The sequence below is a fragment of the Hippopotamus amphibius genome, chromosome 1 (genome assembly GCF_030028045.1).
Source record: "Hippopotamus amphibius kiboko isolate mHipAmp2 chromosome 1, mHipAmp2.hap2, whole genome shotgun sequence".
NCBI lineage: Eukaryota > Metazoa > Chordata > Mammalia > Artiodactyla > Hippopotamidae > Hippopotamus > Hippopotamus amphibius.
In genome coordinates, this window is record NC_080186.1 from 213,004,733 (window position 1) to 213,032,687 (window position 27,955).

Below are 27,955 nucleotides of genomic sequence, written 5' to 3' on the forward strand. Positions count from 1 at the left end.
GCACTTTTGTTATAATTATTCATTTCCATGATGACCAACCCTGTAGACTGTAAGAATCTGGAAGGTAGGGACCTTATTCATTTTTGTATCTTCACCATCTAGTAAAGGAGCTTGGCAAACAATAAATGTTTTTAACAATGAATGAATGATTCACTTTGGTGTACCTCAAAAACTGGCACAACAGTGTAAAGCAATTATATTCCAAAAAAGAGCTTTAAAAAAAAAAGTGAATGAATGAATAATGTGCAAACAGGAGGATGTATCAATAAGGTGAGAATCTACTAGAAACATCTATTAATACAAATATAAGAAAAGGATAATCAATCAGAATTTACTGCTAGCTATCTAAGTTAATACAATAAACTTGAAGGCGTAATAAAATACCTCAATTAGAAAGGTGACTACTATAAAAAATGGAGAGAAGCCCAACTTCAGGGACCTTAAATGTTCTTTCTGGACCTCAAATTCATCACCTGTATTTCTCTTAAACTCTGGTTTGGATTTGTTTTCATTCAAGCGATGGCTCCATTTATACTGGATTTAGCTCAAACAACTCATACAAAATCTAAATGACAAGAAGCAGATAAATGTGACACACACTGCCCCTAAAGTGTGCTCCAGCATGAATTTTCCCTACCTCAGTCATTGCTCCTCCACCTTCAAGAATGTTCCCACATCTGCGAGTACATCACTACTACAACTAAAAAGTTTTTGGTAAACCAACCTATTGTTTTTTAAGCTCAAATACCAACTTAAGAATCCTTCTATGCCATAAAAATTTAAGAAATCACAGGTCTGATTCACTACTTACACATTTTTAATACACCTTAAATAAATATTTAACTATGAAAATTAAAAAATATATATTTATTTGTGAATTGCTTGGAATTCTATCAAGTAAGCAAATTAAGTGTGACTCAGCTCCACCAGGGGTGGCCAGTGCCTGGAGTCACCCACTCCCAACCTTCCCTGTTCCAGGGCCACTGCTCTTTGGACCTAAGACTCCACTCTTGACTTATACCCTTTCTCCAGGCTCTCTGAATTCACTTGGTTTTGAGTTTCCTTCAATTCCTTTTGATTTGTAACTTAAATACTTTTTTTTTTTTTGGTAATAAGCAAGAAAGGAGAAACTTTATAGAAAACTAATATGACTTGCTCATCATAACATCATTCTGATGGAGGACTGCTAAAACTTCACTACTGTTATTTTTTTATCTGCTCAGATTGTTAATTTACCCAGGAATGGATGAAGGACTTTCCCCATTGGTTGTGCTTTTAAAAATAGTCTAACATGCTTAAACTTTAGGTGATACCAAACAAAATTTAAAACTGTTTTAAATCATAAAAAATTTGAAAAGGGAGTTTTCTTTTTCCCTTAATCAGATTCACCCACATACAAAACTACAGTAAAGATCTGCACATTGGATTAGCAATATAATCCAAGTGCTCTTTAAATTGTATTTTAATTAAATTAAAATAATATCAAGGAAGCAAAGTTCATTCAAACTCAGAACAATCTCTAAAATAAGATCTTGACTAGACACACTTCTGCTCTGGGAAGGAGAAGTAGACACACTTTTCCCTCTTTCTCCTGCTGAGTACAACTCCCTGGACATTATGCATAAAACAAATAGAAGACGACTCTGAAAGGCAGACAGAAAGCAGACCAGCCTGGAACTCGAGACCTGAGGAGTGACACGGAGGTGAGTCCCCTGGGTTTACTTCTGTCACATACATCCCAGCCTTGGAGGTGAAGAAGCTGACAATCGGGAAAGGCCAACAGGAGCAGACAAAAAAGCTCCAACAAGCCTGCTCTCCCCAGACAAAGACCCAGGAAAGGTGCAGCCAAGCAAGACAGAAAACTCTTAGACAATAATAACCACTCTACTCCAGCCAAACACCACAGAAAAAAAATGTGGTCCAACCCCACCCATGCTAGCAAAGGTTAAGGGAGGAACCTAGACTTCCTTTCTCACCAGACTGATAAATGGTATCAACCACTTAAGGTTAGTTTTTAGCCAAATATCTCTTTCTAAACGTCATACTGCTTCAGAAGATTTTAACAGAGTCCACATTGTAAAAATTAACACACAGCACTGACTGTACCATTTGCCACAGATGGACAACAATTACATATCCCTATCTCGTCGTGGTTCTCTACATGGCTCTCATCCCCTCCCTTTCTGTTTCTTTCCATTAGGAGTCCACACCCCTTTGCTGGATTTTATGGTCCTCGGACTCACGCTTCCCCCAGCTCTCCACACTGTCTTCACACCTCTCTAATGTTTCCAGCCTGTGTGCCTCAGTGCTCACATCGTTTACACACACACACACACACACACACACACACACACACACACACACACCCATACCGTCCTCCCTCCCCACTACCAATTCAAAGCCCTCCATCCTGCAAGTGTCCCTATCCCAGCCAACCTCCTCCACAAGGCCTTCCTTGGTTATGCCAGGGCCCGGAAAGCTCTCCCTCTCTGTACTCAGAACTGACCTGCATCTGCTCTGTTCATCTGACTTGCCTCGAAAATCAGTTTCTTTGAGAACTAGTAGATATCTTTTTTTTAAGCTCTTTATTGGAATATAATTGCTTCACATTGTTGTGCCAGTTTTTGCTGTACAACAAAGTGAATCATCTGTATTTATACATATATCCCCGTGAGAACTAGTAAATATTCCTTAATATTTGTTTATTGCTTTCTATAGCTTTCCTCTTGACCAGTTTTTTTTTTTTTAGGATTTTTTATATACAGAATCGTAACAATGAAGACTTTATTGCCTTTTTCTTTCTAATCTGCATGCTTTTTATTTCCCTCTCTCTTTCTTTTTTTCCCTTATTGGACTGACTAAAATCACCATTGCAATGTTGAATAAAAGTGGCAGAAGCAGATAACTTTGTCATCTTTGTTTTGTTCTCAACCATAGGCAGCATGCAGCCAGTCCTCCTGACCAGTTTTATAAGCATATAACATCTCTAAGCTACAGTGACCTTAACTGCAGTTAAGAAAACATCATTGTTTTCCCTTTGTTTCTCTCTATAGAGAAAATGTAAGAATGTACACATTCTTACAACGAATGTAAAAGATAACAATAGATAGTAAGACTAATTTCCTAAGAACCAAACTGAAATTTTATGAACATATTTTACATAAATGATCTATAAAATTTTACATAAATGATCTATAAAATATAATGCACTGAAGGAAAAACTGACAGTTTATCATTATTTAGAAATAATAACTTTAGCTTAGTATTATCTTTGACGAATAGTTATTCATTCTAAATATATGATACAAAGTAATTAAGTCAGCACCTAGACATATAGAAATAAAAGTGGAGCTTTGCATAGTCTTTAAATTGTAATCCATAGTATTGGGGTATATGAAATGCTCTGGGGACCTCTTGTGGTCAAAGTTTAAAAATACAAAAATTAAAAAAAATTTAAAAAAATTAAAAAAAATACAAACAAAAAAACCTAATACATATTTAAATAGATATTCTGTAATTCCAAGCCATTCTACTTTTTCTCACAAGGTTTTATTATTTCTTCAGTATTAATAAAATGTCAACCACTAACTGACAAAAATTGCTGGCTTTACTTTCAGGTTCACAGTGGAAGAAAAAGAAAGAAATCTAAATCTGAGATACAAGAAACTACCCATCACTATTAAAACAAGGAAGATACCACCAAAACCACAGCAAAACTTTTCTCCCTGAAAATTCAATGCTATGTTATTTATTGGTAGTAAATATGGAACAGAGTTTTGGCAAACTCTGTTCTTCATACCCTAACCGAAATCATTCCCTATCCCCATTGCTAACTTTTTCTTTCTTTTCTTTTTTTTTAAACAAGACTAGGAATTGTATCTCAGGTTGGTAAAGGTTAGATTTTTTTTAACAATTTTTTTTAAAGATCCTTTTTTTTAAATTAATTTATTTATTTTGGCTTTGCAGCATGCGGGATCTTAGTTCCCCAACCAGGGAGCAAACCCGTGCCCCCTGCACTGGAAGCACAGAGTCTTAACCACTGGACCACCACGGAGGTCCCTGATAAAGGCTAAATTTTATGGATGTTAATGTGGACCCACTAACATTTAGGGAGAAATTAAGGTAGGACCACCCCTCACACAGTAAAGCAAAATAAAGAAAAAGTAAATTAGAAATTGAATGTAAAATAATAAAAATATATAGTTTAAAAATAATAAATCGACTAAAATAAAATATAAACAATTATGTAAGTGTTTTCAGAATAAGGAGAGATATTTTTAAGTATAAAAATAATGGAATGCTACCATAAGTACGGAGGACTTAATTGGTCCAGGCAGTATACTAAAAATACAGAAAAATAGTAAATTAAAATATAACCAAAAATGTTTTTTCAAGAGAGTTTAAAAAAAAAAAAAGAAAAAGGAAATCCCCAAAAGTCAAAAACAATATGAAAAACATAGCTGTAGATGGGAGAGGACACCATAAAGGGCCGTGCACAGAGAGCAGAATACAAAGGTCCAACACACTTCTAGTAGGAGTTCCAGTGGAGCACAGGGGAGAGGCAGTACTAAGAGAAATCATGGCTGATGGGAATAGTAAAAAGAACAGCTTCCATCTATAGATAGCTTTCTATGCTGGGCACTGTTTCAAGCACTTTGCCTTTATATTAACTTATTTAATCCTCATAACAATCCTATCAGGTAAACACTGTTGCTTTCTCTATTTTAAAGAAAAGGAGACTGAAGGACAACACAATTGAGTAATTCACCCAAAGTCACTAAAAGGAAAGCCAATTTTTGAACCCAAACCCTATGTCACAAGAGCCACACTGCTTGACTGACTTCTGAATGCCTACTGCTCCATTCTATACCTAGATACAGATCAGCTTTAGGCTCCAAAGAAATGTGCATTAATTGTTGACCATGTTTAGTCTATTATGGGAATAAAATAAAAAATTACATGTGGTTAGTAAACACAGGAAAAATTACGTACTCCCAATGGTAACCAGAAAAATACAAAGTAAAAGAAGACAAAGGCAGTCATCAAATTTGGTAAAACCCACATATGACATCCAAACTGAATCCAGGATGCCAAATGGCTTTTGAATCTCATTTGATGAGTAAACATTAAGGAATATCCCCAGGCAATGCTGCCTGCCAGCCAAAAAATTCAGTTTTGACAATGTCTTTGTGGAATGTTTTGATGTTTTATTGAATTTTGCCTTTATTGTTCCATAAAAATAAGTGGAAATCCTAAAAATGAAAGTGTTGATTCAACTGATCAACTTTGGTCTCAATTACAACTAATTTGATCAAATATATACTCAGTTATGAAGGAAAATTAACAAAATTAAAGACATAAAATATGGGAAATATAGTTTTAGAAGACTATCTTTAAAATCTTTAGAGATTTTACTAACTTTTTCAAGCTCTCCAAAAGCAGCATCCCTTATCAGTCTACTTGTCTGACTTTTCAATTACTCAAGTTTGAACACTGTCGGAAAAGGATTAAGAACAAAATAAGGGGAATTCATGCAGAGTTTTTCATCTATCCAATTGGCAGAAATTATCTCAATGATCACTTCCCATGCTAGCAAGGGCTCAAACAATCTGCCTATACTATAGTGGTACAAGTATAAATTTATATTACCAATTCTAGCAAGCAATCAAGAGCTTTCTAAATATTAATACTCTCTGACCAATTAACTCCACTTTTAGGAATTTAGCTTAAGGAAATAACTAAAAATGCACACAAATATTTCTATGCATGGATATTTATCATAGCAGTATTTGTAACACTGAAAAAAATGAATACAACATAACAAAAGGGGAATGGATACCTTATGATCCACTTATATGAATGAATATTATGTAGTCATTTTGTTTTCATGAATACACACTGAAATATTAGCAGATGAAATGATGTCCGCTAGGATTTGCTTCCAATAAATAATTCAGGGAGGGAGGGAGTAGAGTTTTAGATGAAATGATATTGGCTGGTTGAGAAATACTGAAGCTGGTTGATGGATCCACAGGGTTCACTAAACTACTCAGCATAATTTCATATATGTTTGAAATTTTGCATAATAAAGTAAAAAAAATAGGGAATCTTAAGTAAAAAAAAAAACAGGATACAAAATTGATTTTGCAACATGAATCAAAGTTTATAAACAAAAAAAAGATGATATATATACACAGAAATGATACGCCAAAATGTTTAACAGTAGTTATCTCTGTTATAGCTTGTTATTATTTTCATGCATTTTTTTTGTAACTCTACTTTTCCTAAATGAACATGGATTAGTGTTATAATCAGAAAAACATATTTTGAAAGCTACTTTGAAAGAATTTCAAGTCAGATGAAAAAGGAACATTCAACTCCAAGAACAGAACTTCACTGAATCAATTACTTTAATTTTCCAACTGATTTGTCAACCTATTAAATGTAAACTTTCGTGGGCTCTCCTGCCTAAAGTCCAAATTCCTCAATATATAAAGTCCTCTTCACCCGAGCCTCAGCCCACCTTTCCAGTCTCTTCTCCCACCGAACTCCTCAGGTAACAGTACAGAATCTTCCCACCTAGGTGCCTTCATGTCTGTCGTGCAATACATCAGGCTTTGTGAATCCAGTTAGGTCTGTACACACCTGCCTCTCCTGTTGGCTTATAAACTCTGCCAGACACACACCACAAACACATCTTCCTCCTCTGTATGCCATGGTGCCTGGCACACCACCTCATAAATAAGAGGAGTGACCACAGATCCAGTAAAGTTAACTACCAGACTCAGCCACAAATTGAAACTTGCAGCACGAAAAGGCATTTCCAAAATTATATAAACTTTCTAAGAGATGATTCTCTCCAGGGACTGAAGACTAATTACCAAATAATATCATTAAATAATATCATAAACCCTTTAATTATCAAATAATATCATTAACTATCATAAACTTATTTAAAAAGAGCAACTTTGAAAAGCCTACATTAAGGTTACATTATGGGTAACTTTGCTTTTCTTTTTTGGAATTTCCACTACTACTGATGAAATATTTTTACAAGGAAAAATGATTTTTAACAACTTTGATAAGCATCAGTTTGGGAATATGATCTAAGTTTCAGAAGCAACATTATCTTGCAGCGATGTGCCGACTCACCTAACAGCTGTGGCCCTGCAGATGAGTGTCTCTGTTTGATCCGACAAGTCTGATGGAAGCAGCAGCTCCACTGGCTGCAGGCACAATATCCGAGTTTCCAGCTCTGAACGGGAAGCAGAGTCCTGGAAACTGTCGAACACAACTTCACCTGTGGCGGGCTGCACTCCCTAAAAATGAAAATATTATGGCACAGAAAATATATTTTTCCCCATATAACTATGACACAGCATTAATAAAGGTGGAAATAGTAAAGACGACACTCATGAGTATGTACTTGCATTTCTAAAGTGTTTGAAAACCTGACTGCTTTCCAAGACTCTTACAAAAAATAAGTCAGATTTATCAATATCTAAACTATGCTAGATGGGATTTTAGAGAGGCACCCTGACTCCAATCAAGCCCTGGATCTAACACACCAGATGCAGTGACTGTGACAAGTCACCAAACCCTCCTGGGCCTCAGGGTCCTCCACTGTAACTGGGAATAAACCAGCCTACTTCCCTCATAGAGTCACTGTAAGGGTCAAATCAGAAAACAAATGAACACTTTGTAAACTATAAAGCACTGTTCATATAGTGGATGTCATTAGTAAAAGTAATAAGTGATACGCTCCTAGTAGCCTGGCCACCTGGGTAGGAATAAGTTACTACTTCATTATATAAAATTAATAAATAAAAAGTATAATTTTTTGCAAAAAACAAAATCAAATATAACAAACTCTGAAAAAACCCCATGTACACAGTCTATCCGGGGAAATAACTATGATAACTAAAAGCCGCCTCCATCACCCCAAGCCAATAATAGCAAAGATAACCTGGAAAAGATCATAGTTTGGAAGAGACGAAAACAATTAAGCAATTTACTCAAGGTCGAAGCGCGACAGAGTGATGGAGGCAATATTGACGAAGTCTGACTCCACAAGCCACACTCTTATTCACTGCTGATACTTAAGAAAGGCATGGGGCCAGTTACAGACTGCACGAGCTAACAGGAGAAAAAATAACCAGTCCCTACACTCATGCACAGCTGGTGGAAAGTTAACTGATCTAGCCTCTTCAGAAAACAGTCTGGCATTTTCTAGGAAAGTTGAAAACATCCATATCCTATAACTCAGGAATTCCTCCCCCTATGTATATACTCTTGAGAAACTCAGGCACCTGTATACCAGAAGGCATGTACAAAAAGGTTGATAGTGCATCCTTTGTACAAGCAAAAACTGGAAATAATCCACATTCCTCAACAGAAGCAAGAATAAACTGTAAAATGAAATACAATGTAGCAATGACAACAAAAGAACTACTGTCTAAATAAATCCCACGAACAACATGGTAAACAAAGAAGCAAGACCCAAAAGGATACATACAATATGTTTACATTTATATACTGTTTAAAGTGGTAAAACTGTATCTAAAAGCAAGGGAACTATTATCTTAAAGTCTGGATCATGGTTACCTCTGGAGCGAAGAGGCCCTCCTGTGAGCAGTGTTGTAGTTCCTAACCTGGGTGGTTGTCTCATGTTACACTGTAAATTTCTGTTTTATGCATTTTTTTCTCAACTATTTTATAACTTTTAAAAACTCACTCATTTTTGGCTCAAGGAAGTTCAGGTTCTAGTTCTAGTCCCTGAATTCTAGCCCAGAGGCTTTCTCTAGTGGCCAGACAGCTGGACTGTAAGGACATTAGCATACATGTATAAGTTTATCTCCCAATCTACAACCTAACTTTTATAAAAGTTATTAACAAATTCAAGTTATAAATTCATCATCCAGACAAATTCCCCTCTGCTTTTTTTAATCAGAGAAATGGCCTATATCGCAAAACCTGCAACATCCACTACTCTGTGTGATATGTGACATTGATAAACCCATAGTGAGTCTGTATAAAGCTGTGCACTGCCCAGCCTGAAGGTAGAGGACCTCATGGCAGTGGCACCACAACAGAAAGGTCTTTGATTTCAGACTAACTACCAGTACCCAAAGGATGACTCCTAGGTAGTTACTGGGGAACATGAGACACTCATCACAACAGGGAAAAACCCAGCAAGAACGGGGTAAAGAAAGATGAGATCCATTTCAGCCACACTGAATTTGAGTGCCTTGTCCAGTAAAAAGTTGGAAGCAGGAGCCTGGAGCTCAGGAGAGAGGTGCAGCCTGGACCCACACCTCCAGATGTCATCAGCCCAAAAGTGATTGCTGAGGTAAAGAATGGGTCCCAAGAAAACGTCTGAGATGCAAACCATCATTTCTCATTTTTTTCACATGCCAGTTCATATACTATGGTTACCTTTGGCAATAGGCCAGAGGATACTTCTAAATGCACAAAGTTGGAGTTGTATACTATCAGCTCTTAGACTGAGTTCTAGGTAAATATAAAATAGAACATTATGTCTGCTAAAGCTTAAAAGCAAATAACCTTTCTATCTGTAGATAGGTTTAATTGCCTGCAGCTAAATAAAAAGTGCTTCTCAAGGATAAAAAAATCATTTATAACCATTCAACAGTAAAGCTAACTTCCAGAGAGAAAGGCTTACTGGTTAAGTAAATGTCAAGTTAGCACAAAGTTATGCAGCCAGAGAAAGAGGTGTTAAAAGGTATTTTGGTATTTGTAAGAACTTTTGTTGATATTATAGCTGGTAGCAAAAGTTTGAAAAAACAAACAGAATGAGTTATTACTTAGGCAAAGGGTTCTGCTTTTGCTTAACAGAATAAATGAGTCTAATAGTAGTTTCAAAGGGCCCTTAAGCCCAAGATTTTAAGCAAAGTCCAGGTAGGTCTATAAATGGGCAAATCTGCTCCCAAACTGCCAGAAGCCAAGATCAATAAAACTATGATTCACTAGTTATACTTACCTGGAAGACTGGTTATAAATATTTCTAATATTTATTATTAAAAATGGAGTTCTGTATTGGCCAGCTATCATTTCCCCTTAACTCTTGCACTTTCCTCTAAACTAGATATGACAATCCCATTATCATTTGCGTTTAACTGCAAATCCCTAGAGGAGATTGTAAAACCCTTTGTTATCCATGCATGTGCTGACTTTTATTCTGCTATATGTACACTGTCCACATGCATGCCCGTCACTGTGTCTAGCTTTAACTCTAAACTCCCAGAGCACATGGACAGAAACTATCTGGATCCCTCCACAGATGGAGTGACAAGAAGCCATGTGAGAAAATTATAACTAGTAATTTAACATATAAAATTAGGAGGGGGACTTCCCTGGTGGCACAGTGGTTAAGACTCTGCCTGCCAATGCAGGGGACACGGGTTCGATCCCTGGTCTGGGAAGATTCCACATGCCACGGAGCTACTAAGCCCATGCGCCACAACTACTGATTCTGTGCTCTAGAGCCCTTGAGCCACAACTATTGAACCCACATGCCACAATTACTGAAGCCCATGCACCTAGAGCCCGTGCTCTGCAACAGGAGAAGCCACCACAATGAGAAACCCGCGCACCACAACAAAGAGGAGCCCCTGCTCACCACAACTAGAGAAAAGCCTGCACACAGCAATGAAGACCCAACGTAGCCAATAAATAAATAAATAAATATAAAAATAAAATAAAATTAGGAGGAAAATGTTTTTTTAGTACAATTACTTGAGGACACAACCCATCAGGTAGCGTCATTATAAACCATACATGATTACTCATATTTAAAGATGCCTTGAACATCTATTTGTTCTTCACCTACAAAGTACTTACCACAAGTCCAATGAAAACGTTTCCCTTTTTTTTGTCTTTAACATTTTCCTTATTTTCACAGATACACAGAAGATAGCTGGTAGAAGTATCAGTCATTATCTCATCGACATTTACAGCATCATCCAGCTTGACTAACGGATTCACATGTAATAATTATTAAAGAAAAACAAATGCTACATTCCCATTAGCTTTTCTTCATTAAAATATTGGTTCATTTTCCTGGGCATTTTTGCTTTATGCAAACATCTTCCCTACAGCGTTCATTCTTCTGATTTAGTCTGATCATGGTTACATGCCCTATCTTCCCCAAGATATAAGAGTCAAGAGAACAAACAATTATTATCCTCTCCCTTCCAAAGGGCGTGGGATCGACCTCAGATCCTGTGGAAGCCCAAATATTAACCCTTAACCCCCTGCTTTACTTGGATGATGCTGAGACTGAATCCTTAACAATACCATAATGTTTAATTCCACAAGTCAAAGCATGAATACACTGAAATAGTGCAAATGACTTTCCTCCCTTAACGTGCCTAACCGCTCTCAGACACAGCAAGAGAATTTTTAAAAGACACAAGAAAAGAAAACCAAAAAAGAAAACAGAAATGCGTGTGTGTGTGTGTGTGTGTGTGTGTGTGTGTGTGTGTAGTGAGTTCATTAAATCGATTCTCAAGAATGAAAGCTGATTGTGGACAAAGTCCGTCTGGGAACATCTGGGCATCAGCAGATGAGAGTTATAACAGCAGCAAAAGAGATGCAAGGAGGGGTGCCGTTTCAGAAGCAGGGTTTGAAAAAGAGACTCAAGTTCGGGCAAAAAAAAACAATAACATTACCAAGTTCTTACAGCCTGATCAGCTTAGAACAACACAGAGCTGTGAATGGCTTGGGTTCCATCCTGAGGGATACCCGTCCCCTACTCATGGTATTAATGGAACAAATCAACCTTCAGAATTTGGGTAGAAGCTAAGCAGGACTCTAAATAAGCAGGTTTGTAGTAAACCGTAACAGAAATACCACTTTCACACAGTATCATTTAAGACCTTATCCCTACATTCTTTTATTCTGAGAGACCTGACCCCATCCCACAGTAAACAAAATGCTTCCTTATCATATTTTATATATAATTATTTGGTTTTTAAATAATTGACAGAATTTTATGACTTCGCTGTTAAATCATTTTGCTTCAAGTAACTCATTGAATTTATAAATGACCATAAACTGGGGGCAACCATGTGTATACTGAGGAGTCCTACAAAGTGACAAAGCTTACAATCCATTTTCAAAAGTAATACAATTCTTATGACGCTAACAATTAATGAAGATGACCTACTATTATGTTTTATAAGCAGTTAACTATGTGTTAACTTTGTACTTTTCTTTTCACATTTTGAAGTTAATAAGTTATTTTTTAGGTCTCCTCTTAGGAAGATCTATAGGAGTTTATAAGCCCAAAGCACCTAACCACTGCCCATACAGGCCTAGGGAAGATGCAATTTCACATCAGTTGCTAACTTGATATCATCTTTTATCCTCTCTTTTTTCCTGCTCTTAAAATACGATGAACTCTCCTTTTACTGTGGCATTTGAAAAATGCTTCTTTCCAGCCAATACCAACTCTTCAGTATAGTACTAATTGAAAATCAAGGTACTCATACTGCTTCATCTCATCAAAAAGGTACCCACTCAAAGAACAGTTTAAAAAATGCTATTTAAAACAAAGCCCTTGTAACATTTAAGAAAAAAATTCCTATTCGAAAAGGATATCTTCTCCAATAAGCGTAGATTTCGTATAAAGAGCAGTCAATTTCCGGGAAAACAGTGAACTTTTGTTGTCCCCAATGGCCTTTAATGCAGCTGTTTCCGTCTGTTTCACAACTCCCACCTTCAACAAAAGTAAGAAATACTGTATACCAACTATGATGGAAATTTTGTTAAGAAAACATTTTGAGATTTTAAAAGGTTAATTCTGAAACATTTAAAATAAATGAGTTAGTCCACCATATCCAGATGTAGGACTTAAGTAGTAAGTACCACAAGGACCTTGCAAGTGTGGACAAATCACTAAGAAACACTCCATCACAGAGTTGAAAAAATTTTTTACCCTAAATATCTAATATGTTAAAAAACTCATGAAGATATATGGCTAATAATTATGACAAACTTTAATTTCTCCAAAGTGCCAAATTCCAAAACCAACTACAGCCTACCATTTTAGAAAACATTTCCCTCTCTGGAAGAGACTCCAATCCCCTTTCCCCACAAGTTGAAGCCAAAACTGACCTTATATCCCTTGGCCACAAGGCGGCGTACGTGAACAAACAGTCGGTGAGCAGGGATGCTTGCTGTCATAAAGTTGTGATCTAAATGGCAATAGATATTGAGCTCCCGGGCTGCAATCTAAAAAAATTTAAAAAGAAAATATCAGTGCATTTCTATTTCAAGATTCCCTGTGTGGTGTTTGTTCACTTTGTTAAAAATTCACATAAACAGGCACAACAGCGTAAAGCAATAATTCTCCAATAAATAAATAAATAAATAAAAATCCATCAAGGTATACATTTAGGATTTGTGCGTTTCTCTATCTATGTCAATAAAAAGCTTAAAAGGCATTCCCTGTGTAGAAGCCCATGGCTTCATCTTTTTTTTTTTAACAGTGTCCATGGCCTAACCTCAAGGCCAACATCTATATCTATAAACAACTCAGAAAAATATGACCAGTTTTCTTTTCTGTCCTTAGATCTATCAGAACCTTAAGGTGCTGAGCCTTCCTTGCACATTACAGAGAGCATGAGACTGTAACAAAATAAAAATTTGCTACTTAGCATTTTCAAATAACTGAAAATTAGGAAATACCACAGAGTATACATACATGATGAACCTCCTTGGACAGAGAGCATCTTTGAGGAAGTGAGAAGAGAACCCCCTGGTCTGATTAACTAATTAATGATGCATGAGTGACAGGAATGCAGAATCAGGCAGTACCACCTGACTCCCTACTTTTTCTAAAAAGCACCATGGCTCCCACATTGCCCACTGGAACCACGGAACTGAAGTCATTCCTACACTCTTGCTCCCCTACACCAGCCGCCTCTGAACTGTATTAGCTCATCACTGCAGGGCAAGAAAACATCAGTCCATGCTGTGGTCAAGGCTGAATGTAGCACTCAACCTAGAGAGAAGGGCAGAGAACACTTCCTTTCACCCTTTCACCTACAGGAGGCCAACCACGTGGTTCCTGTTCTCAGGAAATATGCACATGCTGTTTCAAAGTCTAATTTCACGACACGGAAGAGACCAGAATGCCACCTGAACTAGAGAGTACCACTTTCCTGCCCCAGGGTGTAGGAAACTCAAAGGAAAACGCTGGCCAAGTCTCCACTTCCCATCCACGAGGTGGCAGACGAGCCACCTCATCACTCTGTGATGACGTACGGTCCAACCAGGCCTAAAACTACGGAATCGTCACAATCCTTCACGATTCCAGCAGAGCACCATCAGCTATACCTTCCCTAAGCTTGCCCTGAAATGCTCAAATTTACCTTTAACCTTCTCAACGTAGGCCTACGTCAAACACCCCAAATTAAACACAAACCCAACCTGGACTAAGAGAGCAAGACAACTGATATACAGAGACCTGTAAGACTTCACACACCTGTTGGTGGCTGGCAGAGTTCATGTGCTCTTCCACTGAGATTTAACTATGTTCCTGGCTTAAGAAATTCATAAATTAAGGGTAAAAAGATTTTTCCATACATCTTTTTTTTTTCCTTGAGTCTTCATTAGGAAAACTCACATGATTATGGTTCATTCACAATCAACTTTCAATGGATGAAAGGTTCTGGGCAAGCACCATGGAGAACAGCCACGAACACCCCAATAGGGACCTCTCACTTCCTTCCCCACAAGTCTAGCATCCACCAAGTTTCTTTATGTTTATTTGTAGTGTTTACTTTAAATGAGAGCATTTTTAAAAGGTAACTGATCACATTAGCTTTTTCATAAGGTCAGAAAGCAAAACAAAAACACTGGAAAATATTTAAGGCTGGACAAGAAAATCAGGAAACAGTGTCTGAGAGAATAACTTACCTCTGCATCTTCCCCAAAGAATCTATACTTATATCCACATTCCACACACAAAACTGCATCTTTCTGTTGCTTCTTCATCTCTAAGTACTGTAATTCTAAGGGTGTGTAGATGCTTTTAGTCCGTTTGTTAGATGGTTTAGAATCAGAAGTTTTCTGTAACGTTTCATAACTCCTATGTGATGATCCAAAATGACTGAGGGTCTTGCCCTGGCAACCAAAAGATTTTTAGAGTTTAAAAAGTATTAACCATAATAATAGTTGAGAGAAAGAGAGAATGTAAATTTGGCACAAAGATAATAATGAGTGAATCCAAGTGAAAGGTTTACAGGAGTATATAGTATACGTAGGCAAATTTTCTTGCAGGTTTGGAATTTTTTTTAAAGTAAATGACTTCAAAAAAAATGAGCCAAGCTAAGCTACTTGTATAATCACTTAAGGAAATTTTGAAAGCCTAAACTAAACAGGTTTTACATACTTCTTTTTAAATTGGATTTCATAAACCAATTACAATTAACTATTTTCTTTCTTTATTCCCAGACACAAAAAGTCATCAGGCATGAATCTGTCTGTCTCTCTCAGCAGTAAGGCAGGGAGACAACGACAAGCATGCCATCAGCTAAAGCTACACTTAATGTTTAAATTTCCAAGTACAGTCTAAAAGATAGTATATTCCATAATCTTTATTCCAAGAAAGAATCACAATTCGCTTGGCAAAGAGATATGAGAAAGCACCTTTGGAAAGCATAAGGCACAGTTTTCAACATTAGTATTCCTGCTATCCATATCTGTCTGTATGAAAACCATAATTAAATCCAATTCACGGCACAGAGCAAATTCCTTGCTTATGAGACTTATTAACATAAAATGAAACAAATTTGTACAACTGATGACATAAAAATTCATATTTTAAGGCAAGGCAAGAAAAAGCTAAACATAAAATTCTTCTCTCCCCGTTGGGGCCCCTCCCTCCCCTCTCGCGTGCCTTATGCATCTGCCTATGTGTTAACCAGACCTCCCCAACAGCAGAAATACCTGCTCAACCATCAGGATCAATTTTCCTCCTTCTGGTGCCAGCCTTACAACTCCTTGAAAGATAACATTCCTTTCTCAATCCTGTAAGGGGTCACGGTGATCTATGGTGAACTTTATATACAGTGCCAATACATCATTTCCCTTACAGATGGCCACTGGTACAGAACATAATGGTCAGACGACCTGGGGAGATACTGGGCACCTAATGGAAGTTCCTAGCTTAAATACTTACTTCTCACCTTATTAATGTTACTAGCTTTATTACTCATATTCTGCCTATTTTATAATTGTTTCTTTATTACTCATATTCTGCCTATTTTATAATTGTTTCTTGTGTTACCAAATGTGACTGAGTTGCCAATAAAATTAATAATGATTAGGCAACTTGAAACGATTGACCAAATATACAGTCCTACATGATCAGTGATTGTACTAGTGTAACTCTAGATATGGGAAGAAGCACCAAGAGGGAATCTTCTTCTAGACCATCACAGACTATAAGACAGGTGGTCCAGAGGCTTTTGGCTACTGTTAACAGGGCCTAGTCCAGTAAAAGCACAGTGAGTGGCTGATCAACAAAACCCTCGTCTGACCTGAGAATGAGCATTCCTAGCGCCACGAGACAAACTGATCACAAACTGCCTCCCAAACCTTGGTTGAAATTAAGATCGAAAGGGAACCTATTATAAAATAAAGACTGTTGCCCATCAGCCAATTCTACAAAAATCAAGTCATTAGCCACTGTGGTCGCTGACCTATACTGCACCCTGAAAGGAATTCAGGGCGAAGATCAGGATGAGGCACGTTGTGAACTTGCCCTCAGAGAGTTAGATGTTTTCAGGAGAAATGTTTTGTATAAACCTGGATTCTTGCATCATCCCATACTTAGAAAAGCACCACAACTATTAACTAAGATGTCTGTTCCTCGTGACTACCAGCAGCCTTCTCCTGAGATGTGTGCTTCACCAAAATTACATACATACCGACCTCCCCCTTTACTTCTTTGCAACAGTTCTCAGAGCTCTCTGAGAGATGGTCATCCAGGTTATAATCCTCAGGTTGGCTCAAATAAAATTTTTTACTTCTTTCTTAGATTGACTATTAATTATTTTTGTCAACAGGATAAATCCAGCTTCTAATTAACTGTCACTGTGTGACGGTCAACATCTATAAACTTACCAGCCACCCCTGAAATTAAAAGTATGGCCTAAAAGCTTAGTGACCAGCAGAGGCAGAGAAGAGAGAAAGAGAAATGTCCTACATGGCCCAGCGAGGGGACCCCAGTCCAAGGAAAGCCCAGAGACACATTCTTTACAGTTGCAGTTGCTAAAGGCTTAAAAAATTCAGCTTAGCTGGTAGAGACACAGTTTATCTGAATAGCGTAGCCAAGCAAACCTCCAAAGATCAGCGATAAGATCTGATAAGGTACGGAGAGACGGAGCAAGAGAAAAGTTGGCCAATATACTAGATTGGAGAGTACCTCTGCTTTTAAATATGATGGATTGGACTTTCCTGGTGGCACAGTGGTTAAGAATCCACCTGCCACATGCAGCAGAGCAACTAAGCCCGTGTGCCACAACTACTGAACCCATGTGCTCTAGGGCCGGCGTGCCTCAACTACTGAGCCCGCATGCTGCAATTACTGAAGCCCGTGCTCCACAACAAGAGAAGCCACTGCAATGAGAAGCCTGCACACCACAACAAAGAGTAGCCCCTGCTCGCCACAACTAGAGAAAGCCTGCGTGCAACAATGAAGACCCAACGCAGCCAAATAAATAAATATGATGGATTTTTCTACTTAGTTTCCATGACTGTTATCTAAAATCCAGGAATACCACATATTATAAAACTTAATGAATACTTTAAAAAAATATATTTCCTAATAAAAGAAGTTCTAACTTTATACCTTATTCATACATGGAATGAAAGCAGGAATCCAGCAAACAGTTTTAACCATATGGGATACTAATAAGTCAATCTGAATACTTGAGTATTTTTTTTCCCATCATTTGGATAAAAATATTTCTCAGATATACTCTTTTTCATATTTGCAGAGACAGCATTCTGAATTCAATTTAACTTTGTCTTGACAACTGAGGATGATCAAAATAATAATAAAATGGGGATTTCAGGACCTATTTCTAGGTATCCCTTCTAACTTGTTACTTCTAATGTGCTGTGAATCAGAAACACCAAGTTGATCATTTTATGTATAAACCAACAGTAAATCTCATGAGACCCAAGGATAAATTCTCCAATTAATAAAGTGAACATATATATATAAACTTTTTTGACCTCTATACTTTATGACCACTATACTCAGGTGAACTGCTTCTAAGTATTAAAAAAGATTAAAAATAAAAACAAAGCGGGACTTCCCTTGTGGCACAGTGGTTAAGAATCTGCCTGCCAGTGCAAGGGACACAGGTTCAACCCCTGGTCCAGGAAGATCCCACATGCCGCAGAACAACTAAGCCCATGCATCATAACTACTAAGCCCTCGTGCAGCAACTACTGAAGCCCTTACACCTAGAGCCCGTGCTCTGCAACAAAAGAAGCAATGAGAAGCCTGCACACCGCAAGGAAAGAGTAGTCCCTGCTCGCCACTAGAGAAGGTGTACGCGTAGCAACAAAGACCCAACACAGCCAATAAATTAATTAATTATTAAAAAAAAATTTTTTTGGACTAAAAAGCAAAAGCTCCCTCAGCTAATCTGGATGATCAGCCAAGTTTGGGAACCACTGCCCTCTGAGTGAACCCACAGAACCTAATGTTATTTCAGAAACTACAGTTCTAGGTAACCAGATATTCATCTATACAAGAATCACATACCTTTTGACTAGTTTGAGATTTGGAATCTTCAGAAGAAACTGCATTCTTTGCACGTAGAAGATTGATATCATCAAAATCAGTACATTTTGGCAGAACTGCAAATCTCTTCTGAAGAGGCTCTGTATGGACTCTATTTTGAGGAAGGGCAGAATCGTAGACGAATTCTTTCAATTTTTCCAGAGACTTTAAAACAATCCTGGTCCTCAGATGTTTCTTTGGCTCTTAGCAAATCAGAAGAAAATATAACAATAGTACTTTGTCTCATTATGTCAATTCATAATTAGCACAGATTTTTTAAAGAGGAAGCTTCTCACTAAAGCAATGAATCTAACTATAATGTGATAAGGAAATAAAGAAACCTTGGGTTCAGGGTGAAGATGGCATATTGAAACATACATCTAATTTCACTTGGTCCTGAAACACCATTAAAAACTACAATAGGGCAGAGAGAAAAGAAGAGGTGACAACTGTAAACAAAATATGTGAAGCTAGAAGGATAGATGAATACGCAGTAACCAATTTCGCATACCTGAAAGCTAAATCCTAAGTCAGTAATGTATAAATCCAAGAACCAATCCTATTTACAACACAAAATGCTTATTAAATAGCTCAAGAATCAGGGCACCAATAGTTCTGGAAATGGAAAAAAGAGAGGTTCTAAAATAAAGACGATTGGTTCAAAACAATTTAACCCCTAGACCCTACCCCACTCCAAGCTCAAAGGTAACTGTCCTCCTTCTAGCTCAGAAGAAGACTGGAGATTCCTCTGGAAAAAGCAAAACAGGCACAGGTGAGACACAGCGCTGTGCCTGGGCCACAGGAATAATGCACACACAGGCTTGCTGTGCGCTGAGAAACCAGCCTCTTCTCCACACCCCTAGAACACAGGCAGCCAGAGCTCTCCCTCTGGCCAGGAGCTCAGAAGACTCTGGGCAGGGGAAACTGACCAGCTCCGTGGGAAAGACCTAAAGATACTGACACCAGGTATTCACCAAGGAAACCAGAAACCCACCCCAGGACACCTGCCTTCCCGCCTCCACAGCGTGGCTCATGCTATTCTTTCTCCCTGGAGTGCCCTGGACCCCAATTTCCACACGGCAAATTGTACTCATTTCGTCAAAATCCATCTCAAAACTACTTTTTCCATGAAACTCTGCTAATTCTCCCAGTTAAAAGTCATCTTTTCTTTCTCTGTGTTCCTATAACAAGATCACATCTTTCTACGGCACTTATCACACGCTGCCAATTAGTTGTTATGAATAAGCAAGTAACCCATAAAAGAAGGGACACTATCACGTACTGGGTATTTATTTCATGCCAGAATATTTTTTTTTTTGCCCTTTAGAGCAATACTATTAGGCAGTTTACTATTAAATATAAAGAAACTGGGACTGCATTTATAAATCTCTTGCCTTTCCCATTAAAGCAAAAACACTCAGGGCAAGAGTTGTGTTTTGCTCATTTCTAAAAGTTTAAATCTTTTCATATTCCTATTCAAACCTCTTTTTAGGTATATACCTTATCCTGTCTCCTGTTAACCTTGTAGCTAGAAAAATGTATATTTGAAATCTCTTTTCATCTTATTTACTATTATTCTACCCTTTTCAGGATGTATACTGGAATCACTCTTCAAATGTATTCTGTAAGTTTTTAAATTATATAAGGACTCCCTCCGATCAATACAAAAAAACTTCCCTGGGATGGGAGTGGGGTATAAGTCTTAGAGTTGTACTCATGTAAAAAAAAAAAGAATATCTAAAACTGAAGTGTTAAAAACTGAGGTGAAGTAGCCAGGGACTCTTCTGGCTAGTGAATGCTCTGCTCTTTTCTTCCCATTATTTATTTTTTTTAAGTAAACAATAAAGTTCATATTTCAAAAAATTCCATGTCTATGGCCTTATTTCCACTTCAGGGTTTGCTCAGCAGGGTGTGCAGCAAGGACTTAGTGTGCATGTGGTAAGAGCCCTTGATGGCTCACTTTCCTGCCCTCCTCCTTACCATCCCTCCCCTCACTACTGTCCTCTCACCACTGCCAAGGGAGATTCCACCACGAAGCTCTGCCCCTGAGTTACGCTCAATTCAGAAAGGCACCCGTCAGCTCAGATATGATTCTGGATTGGGCGCATGTTTCTGTATAACCTCTCTGCTACCCTTCTACATCTCTTAAAATTTTTTCTCAAACATATGGACACCAAGGGGGGAAAGCAGGGGAGGTTGGGGTGGGATGAACTGGGAGGCTGGGATTGCCATATAAAACATTAGTAATAAGAAAAATATATATCAAACTTTAAATATATGCAGTTTATTGTATGTCAATTATACCTCAATAAAAGTTTATTGTATGTCAATTATACCTCAATAAAAGTTCTTAAAAAAAATCTAAAAAAATTTTTTTTCTCTCCTTTTCCTATGTAGCCATCTTTCATCCTTTGGCTACAAAGACTTTCTGTGGGTGTACCTCAGCTCAAGAGTTAGGAAAGATGGTGTCCCACACTTGTTCATTTATATCAAGCCATTACGATTCCTGAACTATGAAATAAGAGAAAGAATTGGTACAGAATAAATTACCCAAGATTACAACTTTTTCTTAATGCTTCTAGGACCATCATATCTTGAGCCATCTAAAAGAAAACCAGGGGGAAATATGAACATGTTATCTGTGGGAAGAATGAAGCTTACATAGGAAAACCAAAATCTTTCATTGCCTTCCTCACATCACATACACCTAAGAGAGATCCTAACACTTCATAATGCCCTCAAGCGAAAAAACTAAATTGGAAGCCTTCTCAAGTGAAAAGCCCCCAAGAGCTATGAAACCCTCACGCCTAAGAGGAGACACAGATATAGGCACCAGTCCCTCCATCAGGTCTTGAGGAACACGGTAACCACTGTGAGAAAACTGGCTGGTGGAAAACTGAGTACTACGTAAATTTAAAGGGAAACCTCGCTAAAATGGAGTTGGGAGGCCAGCAGGGGGAGCTCTCTTGCACATACCACCCAGCATCAATACAGAGCCCAACAGGAAGAGACTGACCTTGCATCTCCTGCAGAAGTGACACCACTTTACTACCACCAGCAGGAGGAAGATTTTCTCCTCGCCTGGCAACAGTTCAACCAATGAGAGACTATCACAGCTCCGCCAAAGAAAAGCCACTATACTTTGAACTCCCAGTTTCCTCCAATGACCCTCCCAACTTTCTCTTCTCTATAATACAGTTTCCTCTCCTTTGCCTTGCCAAACTTGCATGTGGTTTGCCATAGTTGCAAGTCCTGAACTGCAGTTCTTTGATGTTCCCAGATACATCCATTTTGCTGGTAAAAATAACTGGCTATTTTACTGTTTTAGGTTAACAGTACCCAAATAAACCTTAGCAACCTCCATATTCTGCTCCTACACTTAAAACCTCACTTATACTATTTCCTTTTCTGAAGATGCCATGAAATGAACTATCAAATTGCTACAAATGAGATTAAGACTTGGCAGCATTATCACTAAAGTCTCTGAGACTTTAAGAGGATACACCCTAGAAATAAGGCCACTGGTTGCTGTTCCAACATGTTAAATAGACTGAAAACTCCTTGCTAAAAATCTTTCTCTGAAATTAACATCTTCACTGTTTGAGCTTTAATTTTTTGCATACCATAAAATGGAGATACATAATACTTTCTCTCCTGAGGCCTCCTCCTCTAGGCCTAGGTTATGAAGGATCAAGGAGGTAGAATTATCATATTTTAAATAAAGAATTTTAATCTAGAAGGAAGCAGAGTAGATGCTAGAATAGAAACATGTCTCACTATAAACAGATTTTTTTTAATTTGTACAATAATCTATTTTACAGATAAAATAATTCATCACCTTAAAAAAAAAAAAAAAGAAAAACCTCTGGAATATTTCAAACATATTTTAAGTTGGTTAAATTAAACACAATGTCAGGCAAAACCAATCTATTCTGAAGTCAGGTTAGTGGTTATCTTTGGTGGGAGGAAGGGGTTATCAGTGGGAGGGAGCACAGGGAGGTTTCTGGGGGTCCCAGTAATATAGCTTCTTAATTTAAATGATTGTTACATAGGTGACTTCAGTTTGTGAAATTTATCAAGCTTATGATTCTCTACATACGTTAAACATCCATAAAGAATTAAAAACAACCACAACAAATCCATGTTCATAGATCTCAGGGTCTCAAGAATTGTCTGCTTGGAAAGACAAACTTATAAAAAAAAAAAAAAAAAAAGACAAACTTTTGAGCTTAAAAGAAGATATTTAAGCTTAGGCAGGTAAAAATAAGATACAAGTCAAGAAGGATAAGGTCTTAAAAAGAAAAATAAATAAATTTAAGACAGTTTCAAATCTTGTCTAACAGCAGAAACCCAGGTAAGGGGCAGAACTCCCTCTTCTTTTAAAAGACTTATTTTTTAATCTCAGTGCCCCATTTTCAAATAGTCATCCCAAATTGGAGCATGTTGTTTTAAACTTCAAAAGGTGATTCTTTTCTTAAGAGTATAAGATGAAAATGGAAATTTCAATGGATAAAATTTTTACCCTGTATAATAAGTACAGTCATTATAGATGCAAAAATGGGAATCTGGGGAATGGCCTATTTGATTCCATAAACAAATCTGGTTTTTTCACTACATCTAAGTAGCTTTATACTGAGCCACAAAAAAAATGAAATAATGCCATTAGTAGATAAATGGGGGGTGGATAAATTACGAGTTCGGGATTAGCAGATACAAACTACTACATATACAACAGATAAACAGCAAGGACCTACTGTATAGCAAGGGAACTATACTCAGTATTTTGTAATAATATATAAGGGAAAAGAATCTGCAAATATATATATATAAATGAATCACTTTGCTGTACATGAGAATCTAACACAACATTGTAAATCAACTATACTTCAATTAAAATTTTTTTTAATTAACTAAGTAGCTTTAACTTTAGGATATTCATTGCAGTGTGTAATAATTATAAATACTGATTGATGTCTTTTATAAAACAGTTCCAGGGTAAACTGGAAATTATATAAATTTAAGGCAAATTTCCATTTGAACTTTCTGGGTACGGTTTAAAGGTATAATACCTGACACATTTTCTGGGTCTTTTTTTAAAATTGTATCTTATTTTTATATACTCTGCCTATATTTTACAATATCCTTAACTGATTTTGGAAAGTCCATATTTATATACTATTAAGATAATGGATATTTGTATTTATCAAAATGCTTTTGAGACAGAGTTCTACACTGTGTTTATCTGTAATTAAAATAAGAATATTAATAACAAAAAGTCAAGTCTGAATTTGGGGAGATTTTGTTTATCAGAGGTAGCCAGACGTATATATATCCCATCCCATATGCTCTTCCTACAATGTGCTGCTGACACTCCTGCACTGAAAGGTGGGATCCATGTTCCTTCCCCTTGAACCCACGCAGGTCTTTGTAACTAATTCAACCAACAGAGTATGGCAGAAGTGACGCTATGTAACTTCCAAAGCTAGACTGTGAAAGACAATACAGCTTCTATCTGGCTCTCTATCAGGATGCTCATCCTTGGAGCTCAGCCACCATGCTATGAGGAAGCTCAAATTGGCCCACACAGAGAGACAAAGGAGCCAGCTCATACTGGTATGTGAAATCTTCAAGAACTTTGTGAGTCAGTTGTCAAACACAGCTATTATGTTAGAGTATATAAACTTACAATTAAATGAATTATATTAAAAACAAAGGTAACAAATACTCAGACCTCCTTGCTTCCTAAAACCTTTGTTACATTTTACTATTATCTATATTCTAAAGATATTAACGTGTATTGTCTCTGTATGGTGTAAATACTATATAATGGTGTGCTTCTGCAACAATGCCTCCCTTCTCAACACTAGAAAAGTCAGGGCTTAAGAATGGGGCTACTTTAGATCTTCTCTTCCAGAGCTTAAAAACAATCCTTAAAAAGATCAAACTGATCCACAAGGAATTTAACTACTTGCCAGAACAAAGTCCAACATTCTTTAAAGAAACACAAATTCCAGGATACAACAACACGAAATTCAAAATACTTATGATCCAAATAATGAATTACTAGACATGCAAAAAGTAGAAAAATCAATCAAGGTGTACAAAACCAGAAATGATAGAGATGACATAATTAGCATAGAAGGACATGAAAACACAGGTTATAAATATGTTCCACATAATCAAGAATCTAAAGGAAAAAATAAAGAGGAGGAGAATGGAAGGTTTTTGTTTGTTTGCTTGGTAACAGCTTTACTGAAATACAATTCACATAGAAAAATGGGAGATTTTTAAAAAGAACAATGTAGAACTTCTAGAGATGAAATATACAATATCTGAACTGAACATTCCTCTGAATGAAAGTTATGTCACATTAGATACTATGGGAAAAAAAAATCAATAAACTTGAAAGTACAGCAGGAGAACCAATCCAAAATGAAGCAGAAGGAGAAATAAGAGTAGAAAATAAATGAAAAGAGTTTCCTTATTTGAGGGATAATGTTAAGTAATCTAGCATCCCTATTAATAAACTCTCAGAAGAGAAAGGGAGGAGACAGAAAAAGTATTTGAGAAAAAAGTGGCCAAAAAATTCTTCCAAATTTGATGAAAACTATAAACCCATGGAACCCAAGAAACTTTAAAAGAACTCCAAACAGGATACATAAAGAAATAAAATTTTCTTAAAATACTAGACTAAGGCCCATGAAAATCAAGTGTGTGCTAACCTGTAATAAATAGAAAATCGTAAAAGCAGCCAGAGGAGAAAAGACATGTTAGGGAAATCAACACCCTATAATTAAAAAACACAAAAAACACCCTGATGTCACAAATGCTAAAGGTTAAGAACCTTTGGAAGAATACTATGACTCCCTTTCTTCTCAAATACATGATTTCTCTAATATACTTTACCTAGTTTACTGTAACTTCTTTTAGAGATACATATTTGAATTTCTTTTCAAATGTATGTTTTACCTTTTTATTATTATTCAATTGGTTTTCAAAATACATATTTAAATCACTTTTCAAACGTATCAAGTTTCCTTGTGCATATAAAAGCGTCCTTCCCCTAAGGATCCTAGGTATAAAAAAGAGCTCATAAAGTGAAGAAGTAAGAACGGAAGTGAATCCATTCAATGGCGTATTATTCAACAGTAAAGAGGAATGATGTAATTGAGAGCACTCAAAACCCACAGAAAGTACCATGCTGTCTGCCAGGACTGCGGGAGAGGAAATGGGGAGTTATTATTTAATGACTTAATGAGTTTCAATTCTGCATGAGAAAAAGAATTCTAGAGATGGATGGAGGTAATGGTTGTACGAAATTATGAATGCACTTAACACCACTGAACTGTACACTTAAGACTGGTTAAGATGAAACTTTTATGTTATGTGTATTTTACCACAAAAAAAGAAATTAAATCAAAAAAACTTCTGAAAGGAAGGAGGTATTGATACATGCTACAACATGGATGAACCTTGGAAACACTGGGTTAAGTGAAAGAAACCAGACAAAAAGACCACATACTGTATGATTCTGTCTATATGCAATGTTCAGAATAGGCAAATCTATAGACAGAAAATAGATTCGTGGTTGCTTAGGTGGGGGATGGGGGGTGCTGTTAGGGGAAAATGGGAAGTGACTATTAATGGGTACTGAGTTTCCTTTGGGGGTGATGAAAATGTTCTAAAATTGACTTAATGAGGGCTGCACAATTCTGTGAATATACTAAAAGTCACTGAATTGTACTTGATAAATGGGTTAAATGTATAACGTGATTAGATCTTCATAATGCTGTTATTAAAAAAAAAAACAAAACTGAGGTGGAGCAATCACCCAGCTTCTGACTGATGGATGCTCTTTCCTCCTCCTGAGTGCAATTTTTACCAAGTAGCAAAGGTCTTATTTCAAAATATTCCAAGTCTGCTGCCCCTTTTCCACCTCAGCTCTCCTGGGTGCCTGCGTAAGTAACTTAAGTGTGGTAACCCTCAATCCTCAGCTATCACCCACCTCTTCTTCTATAAAAGGAGGACAACAAGGGTTGCTGGGACCTCTAGAACAATGGCAGGCAAATAGAGGGTGTTCATTAACAGCTTGATGAACTTACTGAAAAACTGAATAGATTAGGTCTGTGCAGAGTAATGAAGCAAAGAAAGGTAGACAGCCCTGGAAAATGCAAATTCTGTCAAGTCATGCCTCTAGTCATGGCCCCTTCTGGTAGGGGGAGAAAAAGGATATCATCAGATTTATCCTTTTCTTTAACCACACGACTCCATGTCTATAGTTATTTCATACTAAGGCTTTCATGTTAACTCTAAGTCCAAATTTTACCTCTGGATCCACTAAATTGAAAACTTTCTCTTTTTTTACTTTTGTCTCATTTTCTTTACCTAATTTCCCGGGGATGATGAAGGAAGAAGCATTTCCTGCCCTCCCCCATCACAAATTGTCGAGGCCAAAAATTAGAGACAGATCTGCTCAACCATCTGTATCCAATACCTCCTCTAGAAGTCCAGGAGCTCAGGAATGGTGGTTTTACCCAAAACCTTTTACCATACAAAAAAAGCAGCTCCATGATTAAAATGGACAGGGTAGATCTACATGTACTGACATTGAAAATTGCTCAAAATGTTCTACTAAGTGGAAAAAAACAGTTGTAAGTTAGTATATACACTATAATACAAATTATAAAATATTATTATTAGTTAACTAACTTGTGGGTCTATGTGTATGCATATAGATGTGTATAAACAAAAAAACCTGGAAGAATATACAGCACCCCCAGAAATTAGCAGTAGGCCTTACTGAAAGGGAGAGATTATGAGGTCTTTTACTGCCTACCTTCTACATTTCTGTACTGTTTGAAATTTTTATAACAAGAATGTTTTATAATCAAGACAAAAATTTGCTAGAGGGAATAAAAGAGAAAATTGGGAGAACTATAGCCAAATTGCAGGACTCTAGCTCTTACCTCCACTCCCCCACCTCCTAGCCACACCACCACTTATGAAGGGGCCAGTCTACTCAAGAACAATGGAGACCTTTCTCCACAAAAGAAAAAATGGCCCAATTCTCCAACATTCTCCTCTGCCCTCAGAAGAATGCAAGAATATCAGAGCCATGACTCGTGAAAA

The 27,955-nt window shown here is 37.1% G+C and overlaps 1 protein-coding gene across 3 annotated transcripts in view; it reads right to left on the reverse strand.

Moving 5' to 3' along the window:
* Window positions 1-27,955, reverse strand: part of MSH3 (mutS homolog 3) — a 178,482-nt gene that overhangs the window by 148,656 nt on the left and 1,871 nt on the right. For all 3 annotated transcript variants that reach the window (XR_009054434.1, XM_057740289.1, XM_057740281.1), the window contains exons 3-8: window positions 18,809-19,029; window positions 14,944-15,150; window positions 13,138-13,254; window positions 12,620-12,739; window positions 10,861-11,004; window positions 7,153-7,319 (exon numbers count right to left, since the gene is read on the reverse strand). Coding sequence is in view for 2 of the 3 variants with exons in the window: in XM_057740289.1 (XP_057596272.1) it covers window positions 7,153-7,319; window positions 10,861-11,004; window positions 12,620-12,739; window positions 13,138-13,254; window positions 14,944-15,150; window positions 18,809-19,029 (976 nt within the window). In the remaining variant the exon portion in view is untranslated. The remainder of the gene's footprint in view (window positions 1-7,152; window positions 7,320-10,860; window positions 11,005-12,619; window positions 12,740-13,137; window positions 13,255-14,943; window positions 15,151-18,808; window positions 19,030-27,955) is intronic.